General features: G+C 50.8%; 2 protein-coding genes across 6 annotated transcripts in view; one reads left to right on the top strand and one right to left on the bottom strand.

The window, feature by feature from the left end:
- The window catches only part of IGF2BP2 (insulin like growth factor 2 mRNA binding protein 2), a 180,019-nt gene extending 174,991 nt beyond the window's left edge, over positions 1-5,028 (top strand). For 2 of the 3 annotated variants that reach the window (XM_056121579.1, XM_056121578.1), the window contains exons 14-16: positions 1,000-1,131; positions 2,303-2,416; positions 3,329-3,499. In XM_056121579.1, coding sequence (XP_055977554.1) covers positions 1,000-1,131; positions 2,303-2,416; positions 3,329-3,421 — 339 coding nt within the window. In that variant the 3' untranslated portion in view covers positions 3,422-3,499. Of the gene's footprint in view, positions 1-999; positions 1,132-2,302; positions 2,417-3,328; positions 3,500-4,233 lie in introns of those variants that run through there. The other variant, XM_056121577.1, reaches the window with a different exon arrangement.
- Positions 5,029-10,364: 5,336 nt separating this feature from the next.
- SENP2 (SUMO specific peptidase 2) overlaps positions 10,365-17,194 on the bottom strand; it is a 38,061-nt gene continuing 31,231 nt past the window's right edge. For all 3 annotated transcript variants that reach the window (XM_056121277.1, XM_056121278.1, XM_056121279.1), the window contains 3 exons: positions 15,312-15,396; positions 14,400-14,495; positions 10,365-11,664 (listed from right to left, as the gene is read on the bottom strand). In XM_056121277.1, the coding sequence (XP_055977252.1) occupies positions 11,602-11,664; positions 14,400-14,495; positions 15,312-15,396 (244 nt within the window). In that variant the 3' untranslated portion in view covers positions 10,365-11,601. The remainder of the gene's footprint in view (positions 11,665-14,399; positions 14,496-15,311; positions 15,397-17,194) is intronic.

Below are 17,194 nucleotides of genomic sequence, written 5' to 3'. Positions count from 1 at the left end.
AGTACAGTGGTCAGTTAGCAGGTGTGCCACTCAGGGGCCGCACAGTCCCCCAGCACCGTCAGGGTGCCCTGGGTGTCCCCCAGCAGAGTCTGGGCAGCGCCACCCCGAGGGCCCTGGCTGGCCCAGAGCTGGTGTGCCCCCCCTCCCCAAACCCCAAATAATCAGTGCTTGGTTTCCTTCCCGGGCTGTACCCGCCAGAGCTCAGGACATACTCCTGGCCCTGCACTCAGTGGTCACTCCAAGGAGTGCTTGGGGGCCATATGGGATGCCGGGGATGGAACTGGGCTCAGCTACGGGTGCCTTTGCCCTATTCTGTCCCTCTAACCCAGTATCTAGTTTTGTTTTGGAGTCACACCTGGTGATCCTTGGGGGTTACTCCTGGCTCTGCACTCAGGGACTATCACTCCTGGAGGTGCTCGCGGGGGCGGGGGTGGGGGGGTTACCCTGTGGGATGCCAGGATTGAAGCGAGGTCAGCCATGTGCAAGGCAAACGCCCTTCCCGCTGTATTGTCACTCCGGTTTATATCTTTTTTATTTTCAAATGCAATAATCCCTTGTTGGTTGCACTTTATAGATTAGGCATCAGGATCACAGTTCGGCTGGTCCCCTTTTGCCGTCACCACACATGCACACGCACGCACACACACACGCACACCATTTTTCAGAAGCAGGGGTGCCCATAAATCGGGTCAGAAGGAAATGAGGGATTCCCTTAGGAATTCATTCCACCCAACGGGAATGGGTGCTGGGGTGTATCAGACAAAGTTCTCACCCCCACGGTCCCCAGTCCTCAGAAGCACGTGGACCCGGAAGGTGAGGTGTGCCCCCCACATGCTTTGCCAAGTGTGGCCCTCGGCTCCAGCAGGTCATGGAGGGCATCCGTGGCCTTCCAGACCTGGCCCGGGTGGGGGTGGGGGCGGGGGCGGGTTTTCTGCCTTGACCCAGCGGTTGGTGGTGGCATGGGGTCATGCCCCAGGGTGACCATCTGTGCTCTGACAGGCTCAGGGGCGGATTTTTGGGAAACTGAAGGAAGAAAATTTCTTCAGCCCTAAAGAAGAGGTGAAGCTGGAAGCACATATCCGCGTGCCCTCGTCCACCGCTGGCCGCGTCATCGGCAAGGGCGGCAAGACCGTAAGTGCCCCTGGCTGGAGCAGAAAGGTCATCCATGCCCCTCAGCTGACCAGCCACTGCACCCCAAACCCACAGGGTCCAGGGCCACCGTTGCGTGGGCCCCAGGGGGCTGTGGTTGGATAAACGGGCCTCCATAACACACACGGTCCAGTCTGAGGATGCTTGGCAGTCACATGCTACAGTCCCCAGCTGCCCCACCAGAGAGGCGCTGGGGCCCCTATGCTCCCCTGTGAGTAGTCTCAAGTCTGTTCCCAGGCCTGGAGCTAGTGTGGTGGACAGTGGGGCTGGTTGACAGACCGTAAGTCTCAGGGGCTAAGTAAAACGGAGAAAATCATTAAGCTTCTCACTGGAAGTGGCAGTGACCACGATACTTGGAAGGTGCCTGTGAATGGGCTGCCCGACTGTGGGCACCAGCAGACAAGCGGGTCCTAGATCCGGGACTTTTCTCACAGAGGAGGGCAATGTGGGGTGGTGGGATAAGGGGAGACGGGGGCGTCTCTCGGGGTGAGTGTGTGCGCACCTCGCCCGGCAGTGCTCAGGGGCTCACTCCTGGCTGAGGACTCAAAGCCACGTGCTGAATAGAATTCGCCACCTTCCCGAAACCAATCCTTTGGCCGCAGGCTTACGGAGTTGGAGCCGAGTACAAACACATCCAAGGCTTTGGGCAGGGAGCCTGTTTGGCAGAAGGAAACTCTCGGTTCCTGGGCAAGGGGGCATCCCGGGGAGCTGACCGGTAACTCTGTGTACCCATTACAGAAATCTGTGGCCCAGAGGCTGTCTGCTGACCACCAAGCCCACGCTGGGCGTAACCTGTGGGGGTTGGGGGAAGAGGAGGAGGACCAGGAAGGGGGCGCCCCGCCCTGCAGGGTGCTGGAAAGGAGGTCCCAGTTCCTGGTTGACATCAGGCAGACCAGGCGGCAGGGCTCCGGGGACAGGTAGAGGGGGGCAGGGGCTCAAGGTCAGCACCCCAGAAAGGCGTGGTCACTGGGGTTCTAGGCCCGGATTTCCGGGGGTGACTACTGCCACCCATGTGTGCTGGGGGCTCCAGAATGAGAATCCTGACGCTGTCACTGGCCCAGTGCCCACACCTCCTGGGCCCTGTCCCCCGCGAGCTGGACAGGAGGTCCTCTGAGTGTCCTCCCCGTGTTTGAGCCGGCCGCTGCCTTCGCAGGTGAATGAACTGCAGAACTTGACCAGCGCCGAAGTCATTGTGCCTCGAGACCAAACGCCGGATGAGAACGAGGAGGTGATCGTCCGGATCATCGGGCATTTCTTCGCGAGCCAGGTGGGGGCCCGGGCCGCCACGTAGTTCCAGCTGGGCTGGGCGGGGAAGGGGGCTCGGGACCCGCACACACAGAGCCTCGACCCCCACCCTCTCTCCTCCCCGAGGCACTCCGGGATGTGGGGTCCCACTAGAGCCCCCTGCAGTGCTCAGTGGGGAACCGGCCCCCCTGGTGTGGTTACCCTGAGTTCAGTTCCCCAAAGGACCAGCAGACTCGGAGCATGTCACCTCGGTTCTTTGACTCTTGGGGGGGGGGGGGGGGGGAGGCTTGTGTAGCCTCCCAAGCAGTCCTGGGGCCCTCAGGGCCCACAGCCAGGCAGGGCTGCTCAGGCCTCCTGGGGTCAGACACGGGGCCCCGCGCATGCCCAGCACGTGTGCCTGCCCTCTGCACCCCTTCGCCAGCCTCCTCATGGGGCTCTTTGCGTTCTGGTCTCATGGCCACACCTGGTGATGCTCAGGACCTGGGGACTGCTGGGGACCAAACCAGCCCAGCCGCATCTTTGCCCGTGGAGAGGCCTCCCAGGCCCCCGCCTGGGACCGACTTCCCTTTGATGCTTTCTGGGGGCCTGTGCGGGGGCGGGGGGGGGTCGAAGCGCCCCCACCCGCCCCACCTGTGCGGTGGGCAGGCCGGCTACGCTCCTCTGCTCCCCCCTGCTCCAGGCGCCTGGTGGGTGAGGGCGGCCCTGGGTCCCTGATGCTACTTCCTTGTTGCGCGGTCATTTCTCCGGATGCTTCTGGTGGTCCACCCGCCGTCCCCGCAGCAGCAGGCAGCCTGAGGGGGTGGGGGTGAGAATAATAATAATAATAATAATAATAGTGCACCACACCCGCGCCCACCCCAGGTCGACCCCCCCACCCCCGCGTCCTCCTAACCGGGCCCCCCTCTCTCGCCCCCCACCCCCCTCGGGCCTGCAGACCGCCCAGCGCAAGATCAGGGAAATCGTCCAGCTGGTGAAGCAGCAGGAGCAGAAATACCCTCAGGGAGTGGCCCCGCCGCGCAGCAAGTGAGGCTCCCCCAGGCTCCGCAGACAACGGATGAATGTAGCCCTCCACCACCCGCCAGCAGCGACCGGAGGAGCGGGAGGAACCCACCCACGACCGGCCGGCCCGGCCCCACCAGGGCCCCGCAGGCTCCCGCCCGCCCCGTCCCGGCCCCCCCTGCCCCCCTTCCCCCCCCCCCCCCCCCCCCGCGCTATCCCTTTTAGTCGGACTAACCTAGGTGAGCGTGTCCAGGGCCCGGCCCGCAGGGGAAGCCCCCCTGGACCCCCGGCGCACAGGCGAGGAGGGAGAGAACGTTCAGAGATGGGGCTTGTGGGTCCCCTGGGGCGCCTGCAGCAGTTAATATATTTTAGAAATAATATATCAGATGATAACTCAATTAACCCCGAGTTGTTTTTTTTAAAGAAGAAAAAAAAAACACGATTATTAATTTCCCACCCCCCACGTTTGAAAGAGAAAGCGGGCTTTTCTAGACGGTCAAGAATAAAAGGCTAAATTCTCTCGGGGAGCTCTCAAGCCGTGCCCCCGCCCCCCGCCCCATGAAATGCACCCCACGGGCCCTCCCCGCAGATCCGGGGCACCTGTGTGTGTCGACAGAAGGGATACCGCCTCCTCGAAGCCGCAACCTCGGCGCTCTCCTGCCCAGCGCTCACCCCCGTTTCTCTTTGCTTCACAGGTTTCGACTGGGTTTTGCCTACCGCTCTTTAACGGTCTGTCTCTTTCTCTCGCCCGGCCCTCTCTCCCCCTTCTCTGTCCCCGGCTCCCTGATTCCCTCCTCCCTCCGGCCCACCCCCCGACCCCCACCCCTACCCCATCCCCAGGCAAAGCAGTGCTCTGAGTCTCACATCACACAAAAGGAACAAAAGCGAAACACACAAACCAGCCTCCGCTTTTACACTCGGTTACTCAAAAGAACAAGAGTCAATGGTACTTGTCCTAGCGTTTTGGAAGAGGAAAACAGGAACCCATCAGACCCACCCACCCAACAAAGAAAAATTTCACCAAGAAAGAATGTATTTTGTCTTTTGTACATTTTTGGTGTCTAAGCCATCGGTAGTCAGCGAAATGATTTCTTACTTAAAAAAAAAATGTGTGTGGAGGAGGAAAACAGCAATTTATACGAGGGCGTTCGTTGACCCAGGGCGTTAAATTTACAGATTTTTTTTTTAAACGAGAAAAACACACCAAAAAAAGCTACCTCAGGTGTTTTTTACCTCAGCACCTTGCTCTTGTGTTTCCTTAGAGATTTTGTAAAACTGATAGTTGGAGCATTTTTTTATTTTTTTAATAAAAATGAGTTGGAAAAAAAAAATATTCTCCACTGCCAGCCTGGAGCAGGTGGCAGCGTGCGTGCGAGTGCTCCGAATCGTCTTCCGCTAGCCAAGAACCTGGACGGCCTTCTTTTGGACAAACCTTGAAAATGTTTTATTACGAATAAAGATGAGAGAGCAAAAGAGAGAGAAGGTTGGAGGCGTCCCAAGGGGCGCTACGGGATGACCATGACCATGAACTGGTTCATGTGAAGAAGCCATCACACCAGACTGCAATGCCAGTTTCCTCTACTGTAAACAGTGTTCTGTGACAAAAACAAAAAAGAAAACAAACAAAAAAAAAGAAATATATCCAGCTAACAAGAGCCTGTTGTCTTGGTGTCTTATTTCAGGATCACAGCCCAGGCCAGAGCACGGGAGCGAGCCCACGGGAACGGCAGGGAGATAGGGCCAGCAACTGCCCCAGGGCGGGGGTGGGGGACACCCCTTTCCTTGCCGAGGTCCTGGGAGCGTTAGGGGAGACCTAAGTTTTTCCAAGTGGTGTCCTCAGACCACGAGCAGCTGTCACCAGAGAGCTTTGTGAGAGAGGCAGGTGTGTGTGTGTGAGGGGTACCTTGAAAATTCCGGACACTGAGGTCCAAGTAGAGTCCTTCTGTTTCTGCGAGCTTTCTGGGAGGTGCAGTGTCTTGAGAACTGGGCACGGCCCACTTGAGCCAGGGAAGTATTTTTTTCAGGGGAAGGGGGACAGGAGAGGCACAGATGGATGCTTCCAGGGAAGCGGGTGGCCAGGGCCTGCCGCTGACTGACAGGCCTGGAAAATCTGGTCCCCTTGGCCTGCTCAGTGTTGAGGCTCTTCACAGAGCTGGCTGCTCCAGTGGAAGCCATCACAGCGCCTGAAGCTGTAGCAGGGATCACTTCAGCCCTTGAGGGTGACTTTCCAGCTGGGGTTGCTGAGGGGTGAACTGATGGGATCCCAGAAGAGCCACCTGCCCCACAGAGGCTGCTGAGCCACTTCAGAAGGACGTTAGCCAGAGAGATAGTACAAGGGTGAAGGCACTTTCCTTGCATTCCACCAGCTTCAGAGCTGCACCACATATGGTTACCTGGAGCATTGCCAGGGAGCACTCCTGAGCACTGGGAATAGCCCCTGTGCACTGCTGGATGGCGCTCAACACCACCTCCAAAATGCATTCTTCCCTGATGTCCCCCCCTCCCCCAGTCCATCCCTTACTGCCAGTGAGTGTGAGTGTGGCCGGGGACAGACTGTCTTGGGGGCCCCAGGCTCCTTCCCCTGTCCTCTTCCTTTAGGACTCTTGGGAAGCCACAGGACAGGCTGCTGAGAGCTGGTCCCCATCACAGACACGAGCAGCATGCCCTTCATGAAGGCTTGATGCTGACCCCAGAGAACGAACAATCACGCGCTGGGGAGAGGGGACCACAGGCTAAGCACTTGCCTTGCACACTGCCCCGACCTGGGTTTGATTTATGGGGTTCCCCCACCCCACTCAAGAGGCATGATGCCTGAGTACAGAACCAGGAGTAATTCCTGAACACAGCTGGGTGCGGCCCCAGAGCCTTCCCCTGCTGCCCCCCCCCAAAAAAAAAGCAGAGCAGAGGAAGAATCGGGATGGAAGAGAAGAGATGGCCCCTCTGGCACAAGGTTCGGGTCGGTGCTTGGCCTTCCTTGCAGGTGGTAAGAGTTGACATATCTCCTAACCTGTCCATTTCTAAGAAACTTGCCCCCGGTCTTGTGAGGGGGACACGGAGTTGAGTGCTAAGATGTTCCCTGGTTGTCCTAGCACTGTGCCGCGGGGTTGCAGAGGTGAAGGAGCCCGTGGAGAGCAGGAGGCGGGTACAGGTGAGGCTCCTGTACAGAGATGCTGGTGCCACAGCTAAAGCACTCGGATCTGGCCTCTCTTGAGCTTCCCCAGAATAGGAAAAACAGAACAGTTTCTGGGGCCAGATGGAGTAAAAGCAAACCAGGCAGGGGGGGCTTGCCTTGCACCTGGTTGACCAGGTTCAGTCCCCGGCATCCCATAGGGTGCCTTGAGCCTGCCATAAGTGATCCCTGAATACAGAGCCAGGAGTAACACCTGAGCATCACCAGGTGTGGCCCCAAAACTGAAAATGCTTCTAGGGGTTCTCCCATGCAGTGCTCAGGGAGCTCAGAGGCCCCTCCCAGTCAGCCTCAGCGACCCTGACAGTTTAACGTGGGGCCCAGCTGTGGTGCTCAGGATCACCCCACTGGTTCTGTTCCAATGGCTGGGGAACAGCAATGTTTGGGCAACCCTGTGGCACTGGGGAATTTGAACTGGGCTTGGCTGTGCACGGCAAGCACCTTAACCCCAGTACCAGCTCTCCAAGACCCTTACAGAACCAAATCCCATCCCATCTGACCAAGAACTGCCCTAGGTATGGGCGTGAGGCTTGATGAATTGCTACCAACGTGGGACTAGCTCGGGCTACCCTCATCCTCTCTCCTGTGTATCTCAGACTTTGCCTGTCTGGACATTCCAACATCCCAGAGACACTGTAATTTGGGGCAAAGTAAGGAGGCTGGAGCAATAGTACAGCTGGTAGGGCACTTGCTTGCATACGGCTGGCCCAAGTTCTATTCTTGGCATCCCAGATGATTCCTCAAGCCTGATAGGAATGATTTCTGAGTGCAGAGCCAGGATAAGCCCTGAGCATTGCTGGGTGTGGCCCCCAAACAGAACAACAAAAGCATCAAGTCGGCCCTTGACTCAACAAGAGTGTTCATTAACTTCTTACGTATTTTTTTGATAAACAAAAATTCAAATAGGATGTGTGCCCCCCACAACATGCAAATAACAAAAACCGAGACAATTATCAAATTAGTCTCAAGATCTTTGCTCCACTCCAAATGCAAAAAAAGCAAGTTGTAAAATTTTCTCATGTAACTTTCATATAATCATAAAGATTCAGGATATTCCTATGTCCTTGAAAATAAGTATGTGAAAAAGTTTTCAAATGAAAAAGCCAAGTGAAACTCATGGAAATAAAGTGAGCCGTGGAACCAACTAAATGAACTAGAAATGTTTAAAACGGCTTTAAATCCACAGGTAGAGCTAAACTTTGTTTTTAGACCACACCCTGCAGTGCTCAGGGGACTATGTCAGGAACCAGGTGAGCCCCTTACCCACCATACTATCACTTCAGCCCAAATTATAGCTAATTTTAATGTCAAAATTTACCCTGGTAAATAGTCATGGTAGGATTAAATTTCCAGAATGTGTTCCCAAGACCAAAAATGGTCCCTGCTCACTAGCTATTTAAGACCTAAGTAAGCAGTTGCCCACCTTACTCTGTGAAGCAAGTCAGTATCTGGGGCTTTGCAGGCAGGATTGTGAGGCAATACAGCCAGGACTCTGCTCCGGGGAGATTTGGAAGCCGTATCTGTTAGGTATTTGAACCACAGGTTCCCTTGAAGGGATCCATCCCAGATTACATGAGCAGAAAAGCGTTCACCTGGACAGGCAAGCAGCATGGTAATGTCATCACCTCACACACAAGACTGCCATGAAGTCATCATGAGAAGTGAAATCTATTCCGCCTGCAGGATCAAATCAAGCAACCATTGTTTTGCTTTTTGTTGTAGTTGTGGTAGGGCTGTGGTTGGGGGAACACTTGGGGGTGTTATTACCAGGCAATCACTCCTGGTGGGGCTTGGAGGAGGGGCAGGGCATATGGGATGTGGGGGATGGATCCTGGCAGGTAACATGCCAGTGTACCTGTTTAAGACACTCTACTGACAAGTAGACTTTTACGTGACATATTTTAGGAAATTCCAAAGTAAATTTGGAATAAATTTAAAGTAAAACTCAATTTGGATTTCTTAGCCACACACTTCCAGGGAAGGTCATTCTGGTCTGTTTGCTTGGATGTAGCTTGGTTCATTTCCAGTTCCTCACTGATCAGATTTGTGTGTCCTCGGGCTTATGAAGTCTTCTACTTACTTTTCATCTTGCTCTCAGTGAACAAAGTATTTTAGAATTGGATTTCTGTCCACCAGTGGATTGAGAAGTCAACTTGCTCATAGTCCACATTAAAAAAATAAAATTAAGCTATCCGTATAGTTAAGGGTGTGTAACGTCTTGGTAAGATTTTTGTATCCACATATAATCAAAGACTATAAATGTGTACTGGTCACTGTATAAAATACATTTTACTATGAATTGCAATAAAAAATGTGAAAGTCACTGAATTAAAGAGACGAATTTATTGGTAAATAGATCAAATCAACACCCATTCCAGTATACCCTTCCCTCTGTATATTAGGCAAAAATATAAAAATTATCAAAGCAATACAGCCAGCTGGATTCCCCAATTAACAAACAAATGAAATACCAAAGGCTTATTTGAATATAGGGTGCTTAGAAATTCTCCCCAAGAAATTTTTATGAAGAGATCAGGTTCCACATTAGTTCCCCAAAGCCAATTCAAACACTGTAGCTAACATGTTCACGTTAAATACTCAAGTCTGAGGTTTCGTCTCATTTTGTCCTGGCTCAGTGCACACCGTGGCCACATTGCCAGCACCCCCCCCTCAGTGCTGTGGAACCCCCACCAATCACCAGGTGCTCCCCGATCTCCAAGGACTCGAAGACCAGAAGTCCTAAGAACTTAGGTAAACTGAGGTAGAAAATGGGGCTCTGCACAATAGCTTCTGTGGGCCCCCAAATCTGTCATTTCCCAACCCACCCCTTCCCCACATCCTGGCTCAAATGTGAGAAAAAACACTTGCTCACCTGCAATTAAAAAAAAATCTGTACCAATCTCTGGAGATTGCCTAGCCAAAAAAAAAAAAAACCTATAATTTAAAAATATGTATTTACTAAGTATCACTGGCTTTAACATTAAGAACTTGCTCTTGAAAAAAGCAAGAGCTGTTTTTAATCCCCTGACGCTTTCCTCATAAGCTGTTGAGCTATAAAAATTCTGAACACGTGTCTCCACCCCGTGGAAGACAGGGCAGAGGCTGGAGCTGCGGGGGCTCTGGGACCTCCGCACCCCTCGGGCGTTGGGAGGCCTCATGTCCTCTGCTCTGGGTTCGGGCTCTCCTGACTGGTTGACTGGTTTCATCACATCCTGAAGATTGTTCCGAGTTATCAGAGGGCAGAGATGGACGGGGAGCCCATTCTAGAGCAGCCAAGTGGCCCACAAACCCTGGGGGGCAACACAGCCACACTCCCTCCAGCGTCATTCACTTGGGTGAGACTCATTTCCACAGGATTCACCCCGGGAACACTTGTTCAGGTGCTCGGTTCCCAGGGGAAACCTCCGAGTGCCAGGTGGGCACCAGCTTTTTTGTGAGTGACGCGGCTCCCAGCCCAGCTCCCAGGGCCGCAGGAATGAGGCTTCGGGCAGGGCTCTTTGGCGCCTGAGCGGGAGGCGACCTGCCCCTCCTCATCAGCGCTGCAGTGTGTGGAACTGGTGGGCGCTTCAAGCAGGCACCGCGATTTCAAGCACATCTGGCCCTGGCTGCTGTCCAGAACCTGGACCATCACAGCTGCACGGTGCCCCTCCGGGCCGGCAGCTCAGAGCCAGCTCAGGGCCAAGGTTGTCTTCCCCTTTGGCTACTGTGTGTATCAAGACAATTTAAGGATTATAAGGAGGCAAAGTGTCCGAAATCACTTCAGCATATACTGATCAGGTTCTGAGAGACAACCTTTTATTACACTGGAAAAGCAACACTAGGCACTAGGTCTTGCAAAATACGGGCTGACCAACTCTCAACTTTAGGAAATTAAGAATGCGTAACCACATCTGTAAGGTTTTTAATGAACAAAAAAAGTTAAATACAAACTTTCATATGCAAAATAGATTATTGTATAACTGGCAACCTCAGAGACAAGTATCAAATTTTCTTCCACAAACTGCGGCGGGGGTGGTATGGGGGAGGTGAAAAGGCTAATGTATACAAAACTTAATTTAGGCTTTATATATCTATATATAGAAAACAAAAAAGGAACTTTGAGAAAAAAATAGCTTTAAATTGAACAGTATCTTTTGAAATAAACAGCTCAGGCCAACAGTCACAATTCTGAGCTTTACACTCATATCAGATCTGGGATGTCAAAAGAAGATTTAGGTTTTACAGTTACTTCAAATCCAGTTGCAAGAGTAGCCACGCATCACCTGATCCCCAGCCAGGAAGTCTCTTTCAAATGACCGCAACACTCCTCGGACCCTGCTCAACTGGCCAGAGCTCCTTGGTCACGATTCTGCGTCGGCAGGACACGGCGTGAAACATTCCAGAGAGGCAGTCAGGTCCGCCCCCACCGAACTGCTTCAAGCCTCCAAAAATGGGACTAGCTTCAAGTTGGCAGCTGCTACTCCAGCTTGAGTGGAGTTAAATGAACACTTCCTCCTTCCTCCCCCAGTCTGATGTCCCAGCTTGATCTTCTGCAGAGAGTGGCAGCTTGATTAACATTCTTTTTTTTCAGAAATAAATAGTTCAAACAAGATATTCAGAGTTAACAGTGAAAGAGCAGCAGAAAATGGCCACTGCCCATCATGTCTGCAGACGAGTGAGCAAATGAATACACGTGAACAAACACACGAGAAAAAAAAAAAGAAAAACAATACAATCACAGGACAAATCCTGCATTTCCCACATTCACAGGGAAAAAAAATCTAAAGAAAAAAAATCAGCGTTTGTTCTTGTGTGGGTTGAAGGGTCCAAGGCTCCGAGCAGGCACAGCCTTATGAACAGGGTTGCAAGCAGCCCACGCACGTCCAGTGCGGTCCAGTGCGAGGCCTTCATGCACTTGATAGCTCAGTACCTGGGAGAACAGAGGTGAGGCGGGGACTTCTTAACCCACAATGCATGAGGTATATGGAAACATCTGTCCGTGAAAAGAACTACCAGCAGCTCCGGGGACCAACGGGACATTCTCACAGCAACTGCTGGTGAAGGATTTCCCACACCATCTTCTTCCGGAAGAGAGGCATCTGGTGCTGCAAAGAATCCAGATGACACACACGTCACATGGGAGGTGTCACTGTGCAAGCAAGGGTGACGCGCCGCCCCCCGCCACGAGAGCCTTCTGCTATCCAACAAGCATCCAACAAGCTCGTGACAAAAATGTGCAACAAAAATGAAAAAATACATAAGGACTGGCACAACAGGGAACTTTTCAACTTATATGTGTTTTCGAAGCATACAAAAATGATCACATGCTGTTTGCCAAAGAGAAAAAATGAACTCTATTTAAATAAAGGAAAAATTTCACAAATTTCTCTTCTACCAATTAATTATTTTTAGGTGAAGACTTCTCTTCAAATCTCATGTCGAAAAACAAGTAACTTTGTTATTTAGAAGCATCAGAAAATGAGGACACAGTCATGGTCCTCCCTGTTGTTCATCGATTTTCTCAAGCAGGTCCAGTAACGTCTCTATCGTGAGACTTGTTATTGTGTGTGGCATATTGAATACGTCACGGGTAGCTTGCCAGGCTTTGCGTGCGGGCGAGATACTCTCGGTATCTTGCCGGGCTCTCCAAGAGGGGTGGAGGAATCCAATCCAGCTCGGCCGGGTGGCTGCACTGCACACAAGGCAAACGCCCTACCGCTGTGCTATCGCTCCAGCCCCAGAAAATGAGATGTTTTGCTTATTAGTATGTTGCTCTGCTTGGGCTGATATGAATTTTTTTTCTTTTTTTTGGGTCACACCCAGAGATGCTCAGGGATTATTCCTGGCTCTGCACTCAGGAATCACTCCTGGCGATGCTTGGGCAACCATATGGGATGGTAGGAATCGAATCCAGGTTGGCCATGTGCAAGGCAAACACCCTACCCACTGTGCTATTGCTCCAGGCCGATATTAAATTCTTAAAGCAACAACATTCAGGACAAATCTCCAATTATCTGTAAGTCAACTAGTCCTCCTCTGGATAGAATCAGTAAATCCCTTTGTGGTTAACTCCTAGTGTCTCATAACTAGTTGGTTAAATCGCTCAATTATCGATTTCCCCACATGCTGGGAGCCTAAAAATTCTGGATATAAATTTGTAAACTATTTAGGGCTGGAGCAATAGCACAGAATGTAGGTTCACTTACCTTGTACGCAACTATCTCAGGGTCAATCCCCAGCATCCCATATGGTTTCCTGAGCACCGTCAGGAGTAACCCCTGAGCATCGCCAGATGTAGTGACCCCCCCTTCCCCAAAGAGCCCCCTACCTCCCCTCCCCCCCAAATTTGTGAACTATTTTAAATCAGTTCAAAATGTAGGTTTGGGGAAAAAAAGCCACAAGTCACACCTCTACCCCCACCAACTCTGCATATTTTTGGGGAACCCACACCCAGTGGGGTGCTCAGGCCTTACTCCTGGCTCTATACTCAGGGATCATTTCTGGAGGGGTTCAGAACACCATTTGTGCTGCCAGAGACTGAAACCAGGTTAGCTGTATGCAAGACAAGCCTTACCCAATGTACTATCACTTCCTCCCCTGCAAATTCACTGTTAATGAAGCTGGATTTTAAATAAGTACCTTCAGGCTAGAATGTTAGTTTGGGGTGGTGGGGTGTTTGGGTCACAACCAGAAATGCTCAGGGGTTACTCCAGGCTCTGCACTCAGGAATGACTCCTGGAGGTGTTGGAGGACCATAAGGGGTGGAACCTGGGTCAACTGTGTGCAAGGCAAAATGTCCTACCCACTGTATTATCTCCCCAGTCCTACTAAGTATATTAATTGAACACGGTGACCAAGCTACTTAAGCTTGCTCAAAAGCTTAGAATGGAATTATCAGAACTAGTTTCCAGTTAAGAACAGTCTCTTAGGGCTGGAGTGATAGAACTGCCTTGCATGTGGTCAACCCGGATTTAATCCTGGAACCCAGTACCACCCCAGAGTCCACCAGGAGTGATTCTCAAGCACAGAGACAGGAGTAAGCCTTGAGCATGTCTAACAATGCTCAAAACAGAAGCAAAAAACCAATAGTTTGGAAGAAAACACCTGTCCAAATGAGACTTTAAGGGGCTGGAGAGATAGCACAGCGGGTAGGACGTTTGCCTTGCACACGGCCAACCCAGGTTCAATTCCCAGCATCCCATATGGTCCCCTAAGCATCGCCAGGAGTAACCCCTGTGCATCGCCGGGTGTGACCCATGAAAGCAAAAAAAAAAAAAAGAACAAATGAGACTTTAAGAAAAAAAGTCTTGCAATTGTAAAAAGGTTGAAAATTATTACAAATTCTCAAAAGCTCCCCACATACTTGATTTTCCATTCAAATGCAGAGCTAAGGAAAAATAAAACTAAGCAAACAGAAGGGAAAAGCAGCATTCATAGTGACAGCTCGGACCTTCCATTTGCACGAGGCCTGGTTTCGTCACTCTCTGACAGGCCTCCTTTTTGGATCAAAGTTCATGAACCAGGAGGCTCGGGAGATAGTACAGGGAGTAAAGGGTGGTAAAGTGCTTGCTTGCATGCAGCTAGCCCCAGTCCGATTGCTCCTAAAACTACCAAGAGAGATCCCTGAACAGAGGGGTAGGAGTAAGCCCAGAGAACAGCGCTGTGTGCGTGACATGGTCCTAAAACACAACTCAAACAAACAAAGTATCTCATCCACTACCGAAGACGAGCATAAACATTAAGAACAGATGCAAGGAGGAAAGCTGTGGCGACGATTTCAGTAGCGACCATAGCGGCACAGCTACTGTTGTTAGCTGTGGGGACGGGATTTTCCACTCACCTGAGTGAATGTGATCGGTTTGTCCCTAGCGATATAATCTGCATATTTACAAGTAAACATTCCACAGTCACTCCCATTCAACTGTTGAGGAATCTCCTAAAATTACCAGAAAAAGGAGGAGGTAAGGGATATAATTTCATTAATAAAAACTGTGGATTAAAGGTAGAAAGTTAGATCTGGTATCACAAAGACACATACATCAACACAAGAATCCTGACGATGTCAAGGAGGGGGCCCCACAGAGCAGGTTTTCTTCTCAGCTCCCACCCAAAGAAGCCAAATGGAAAGGTGGGAGAGCAGCATCAGTCTCGTACTGGCCTGGCCCGAATACTGAGGCTAACTGCAAGTTCCACTCATCCCCATCGACTGAGTTTCCAGGTGAGAAAGACCCTGCTGTCCTGGAAGAAAAGGTTTTTTCCTTCCTTTTCATAATGACCTAGCAGCGTCCTTTTCCCTCCAGGAAAGCTTTTCCTTTCTCTACCTGCTAGATGGGATACTGGATGGGTCTCATAAATCATTTGAGAGCCAACTCAGGTTCTATTTTCATCCAGATGAATTTTTTTTTAATACCAGGCTCAGGAATTTCAGCCACGTCATTTTGGAAGCACTTTGCCAGTGGTTTAGAGCTAGAGTGGCTGAATTGGAAATGTACCCCGAGTGACTTCTCCCAGCCCTCTGACTTGAACTGACTGGAGACTGTTTTTCCAGTCTTTGGAAGCGCATGTAGCACAGTCACATCAATGAGTCAACCAGAAGATAAAGGCTATTCTGGGTAAAAGGATTTCCAGAGATTTACAAAGAACACAGTCCTACGGTCGATGCTTCAGGAGAAGCGAAGTTCAGTCGCAGTGCGTTATAGCGCATCCACTGTGGGGAACCCACAGGTCTCTGCACCTCACATTCAGCACTCACATGTGGCTTCATGCTGTAGTGTGTCCACTCCAGAAGATTCAAATCTATGTTTCTTTTGGTCTTACTTTCATCCTGTAAATACTGACTGAAAAAAACAACAAAGAAGGAATATTCCAATGAATTTCCACAAGGGCAGCCATTATGACGTAATGTTTTTGCTTTTAGGGTTTTAAAAATTATCACTGTTATTCTTCAGGTCACAGAGTAAAAGTGAAGAACGTTCAAGTTTACGGTACTGATGCACAACGTTCTGCAGCCCCAGTGCCCATAACCCTCCACCACCAACCGTCCCTATGTTACCTCTGGTCTGATTGTCATTTAGCTCCCTACTTCCACCCACCACTGGAGACAGGCAGTATCAAACCTGGGGATATCCACACAGAAACAGATATGCCACTTACAAGTTTACCTTCTCTTGCTTTAAAAAAAAAAGAGAGAAAATTGGTTTGACTTCTGAATGCAGTACTTTTTTGTTTATAAAATTAGTTTACTTTAAAAAGTGTAGAACTTTCTGACATTATCCCCCCAAAAGTATGCAGAGACCAATGAATAATCATGCCATTACTAATGTGATATTTTATTCTTTTCTTCCTTCTATCCTTAAATACATGATTGAAAAACAAATATTCTATTTAAAAAAATATATCACACTCGCTTCTTCACAAAAATAGCACTACAGAGACAACTTCCCCGGACTTCATGTATATAAAAAGTTACTGTCAGAGATCTAAGGCAGACTTGTGTTTTGTTTTGTTCTTCTTTGGGGGCCACACCAGCTGTTCTCAGGGCAAATTCCTGGCTCTGCACTCAGGAATCACTTGGGGGCCAGAGGGAGTGCTGGGAATCGAACCCAGTAAGAAACCAGGAAAGACCAAAGGAAACAGCCAGGCCCAAGTGCCGCATAGCACCTCCATCCCGCCCTGCCAGGGTGTGGCTCGCTCAATTTCCCAGGGCCCCACATGTGCTGCAAGTACCCCTGGCAACGCCACTGTCTGAGATTCCTGGTGCCACCGGCACTTGCTGGTCCCGCCACATCTCAGGTAGCGCCACAAAGAAGGCAGGCAGCCCTGGAGAGCACTGCGGTGGGAAAGGCCTGAGCACGCCACAGCCATGCGGTTGGCACCTGGCAGGCATGCATGCGAGGAGCGCAGCAGCCCTGGCCACGACTGTGAGGAGCACACCCCCCAGAAGTGGGCGAGCCCCGGCCAGCATGTGACTGGCGCCGCCAGGGAAGGAGGACCAGTCCTGGTGAGCACTAGGCCCAGTGAGCATCAGAGCCAGTGTGCGCGTGAGCCCTTGTCTTCAACAGTAGCAGCATCCCAAAGAAGGGGAGGGCAGGCAGGGAGGTGATTTAAAATTTTTAATAAAGCAACTTTTTTTTTTTAAGAAAGGCAAACAACCGCTTTCTTAAGAGTTTGGTGTATCCTGACAATATACATTTTTTTCTATTTCTCTAGTCATTATTCATTTAAAATATACACCCAAGGAGTTGAAAGACTCTTTCCACTGAGCCAACACTGCCTGCTGTGCCTCACTTGTTTGGAACTGTGAGTTTCAGGAGTACTGCACCCCCAGGGCAACACCTAGTGGCCCTAGGAGGTCATGCAGTGTTGGGGAGCAAAGCCATGGCTGAGGTCTGCGACACTCAGCTCTGTCCTCTGAGCTACCTCCCGGGCAGCTCACCCAGACAACAGCAAGAAAGAGAGAAATTAAACTAATGTTAGTACCTCTCCTCCAAGTCATTTACTACAAGTTCCTCATGGAAGCATTTTTTTCCTAAAATTATCCAAGTATACTTGTAAAATTAGAAACAAAACCTGCATTTGCTTCCAGTGAAGGCTGGAAAAACATGGTGTTAATGATTGGCTACCTCACCACGAAAT

This window comes from Sorex fumeus, unplaced genomic scaffold (genome assembly GCF_029834395.1).
Source record: "Sorex fumeus unplaced genomic scaffold, SorFum_2.1 ptg000044l, whole genome shotgun sequence".
Taxonomy (NCBI): Eukaryota; Metazoa; Chordata; class Mammalia; order Eulipotyphla; family Soricidae; genus Sorex; species Sorex fumeus.
This window is presented reverse-complemented; position numbering and strand designations above follow the sequence as displayed.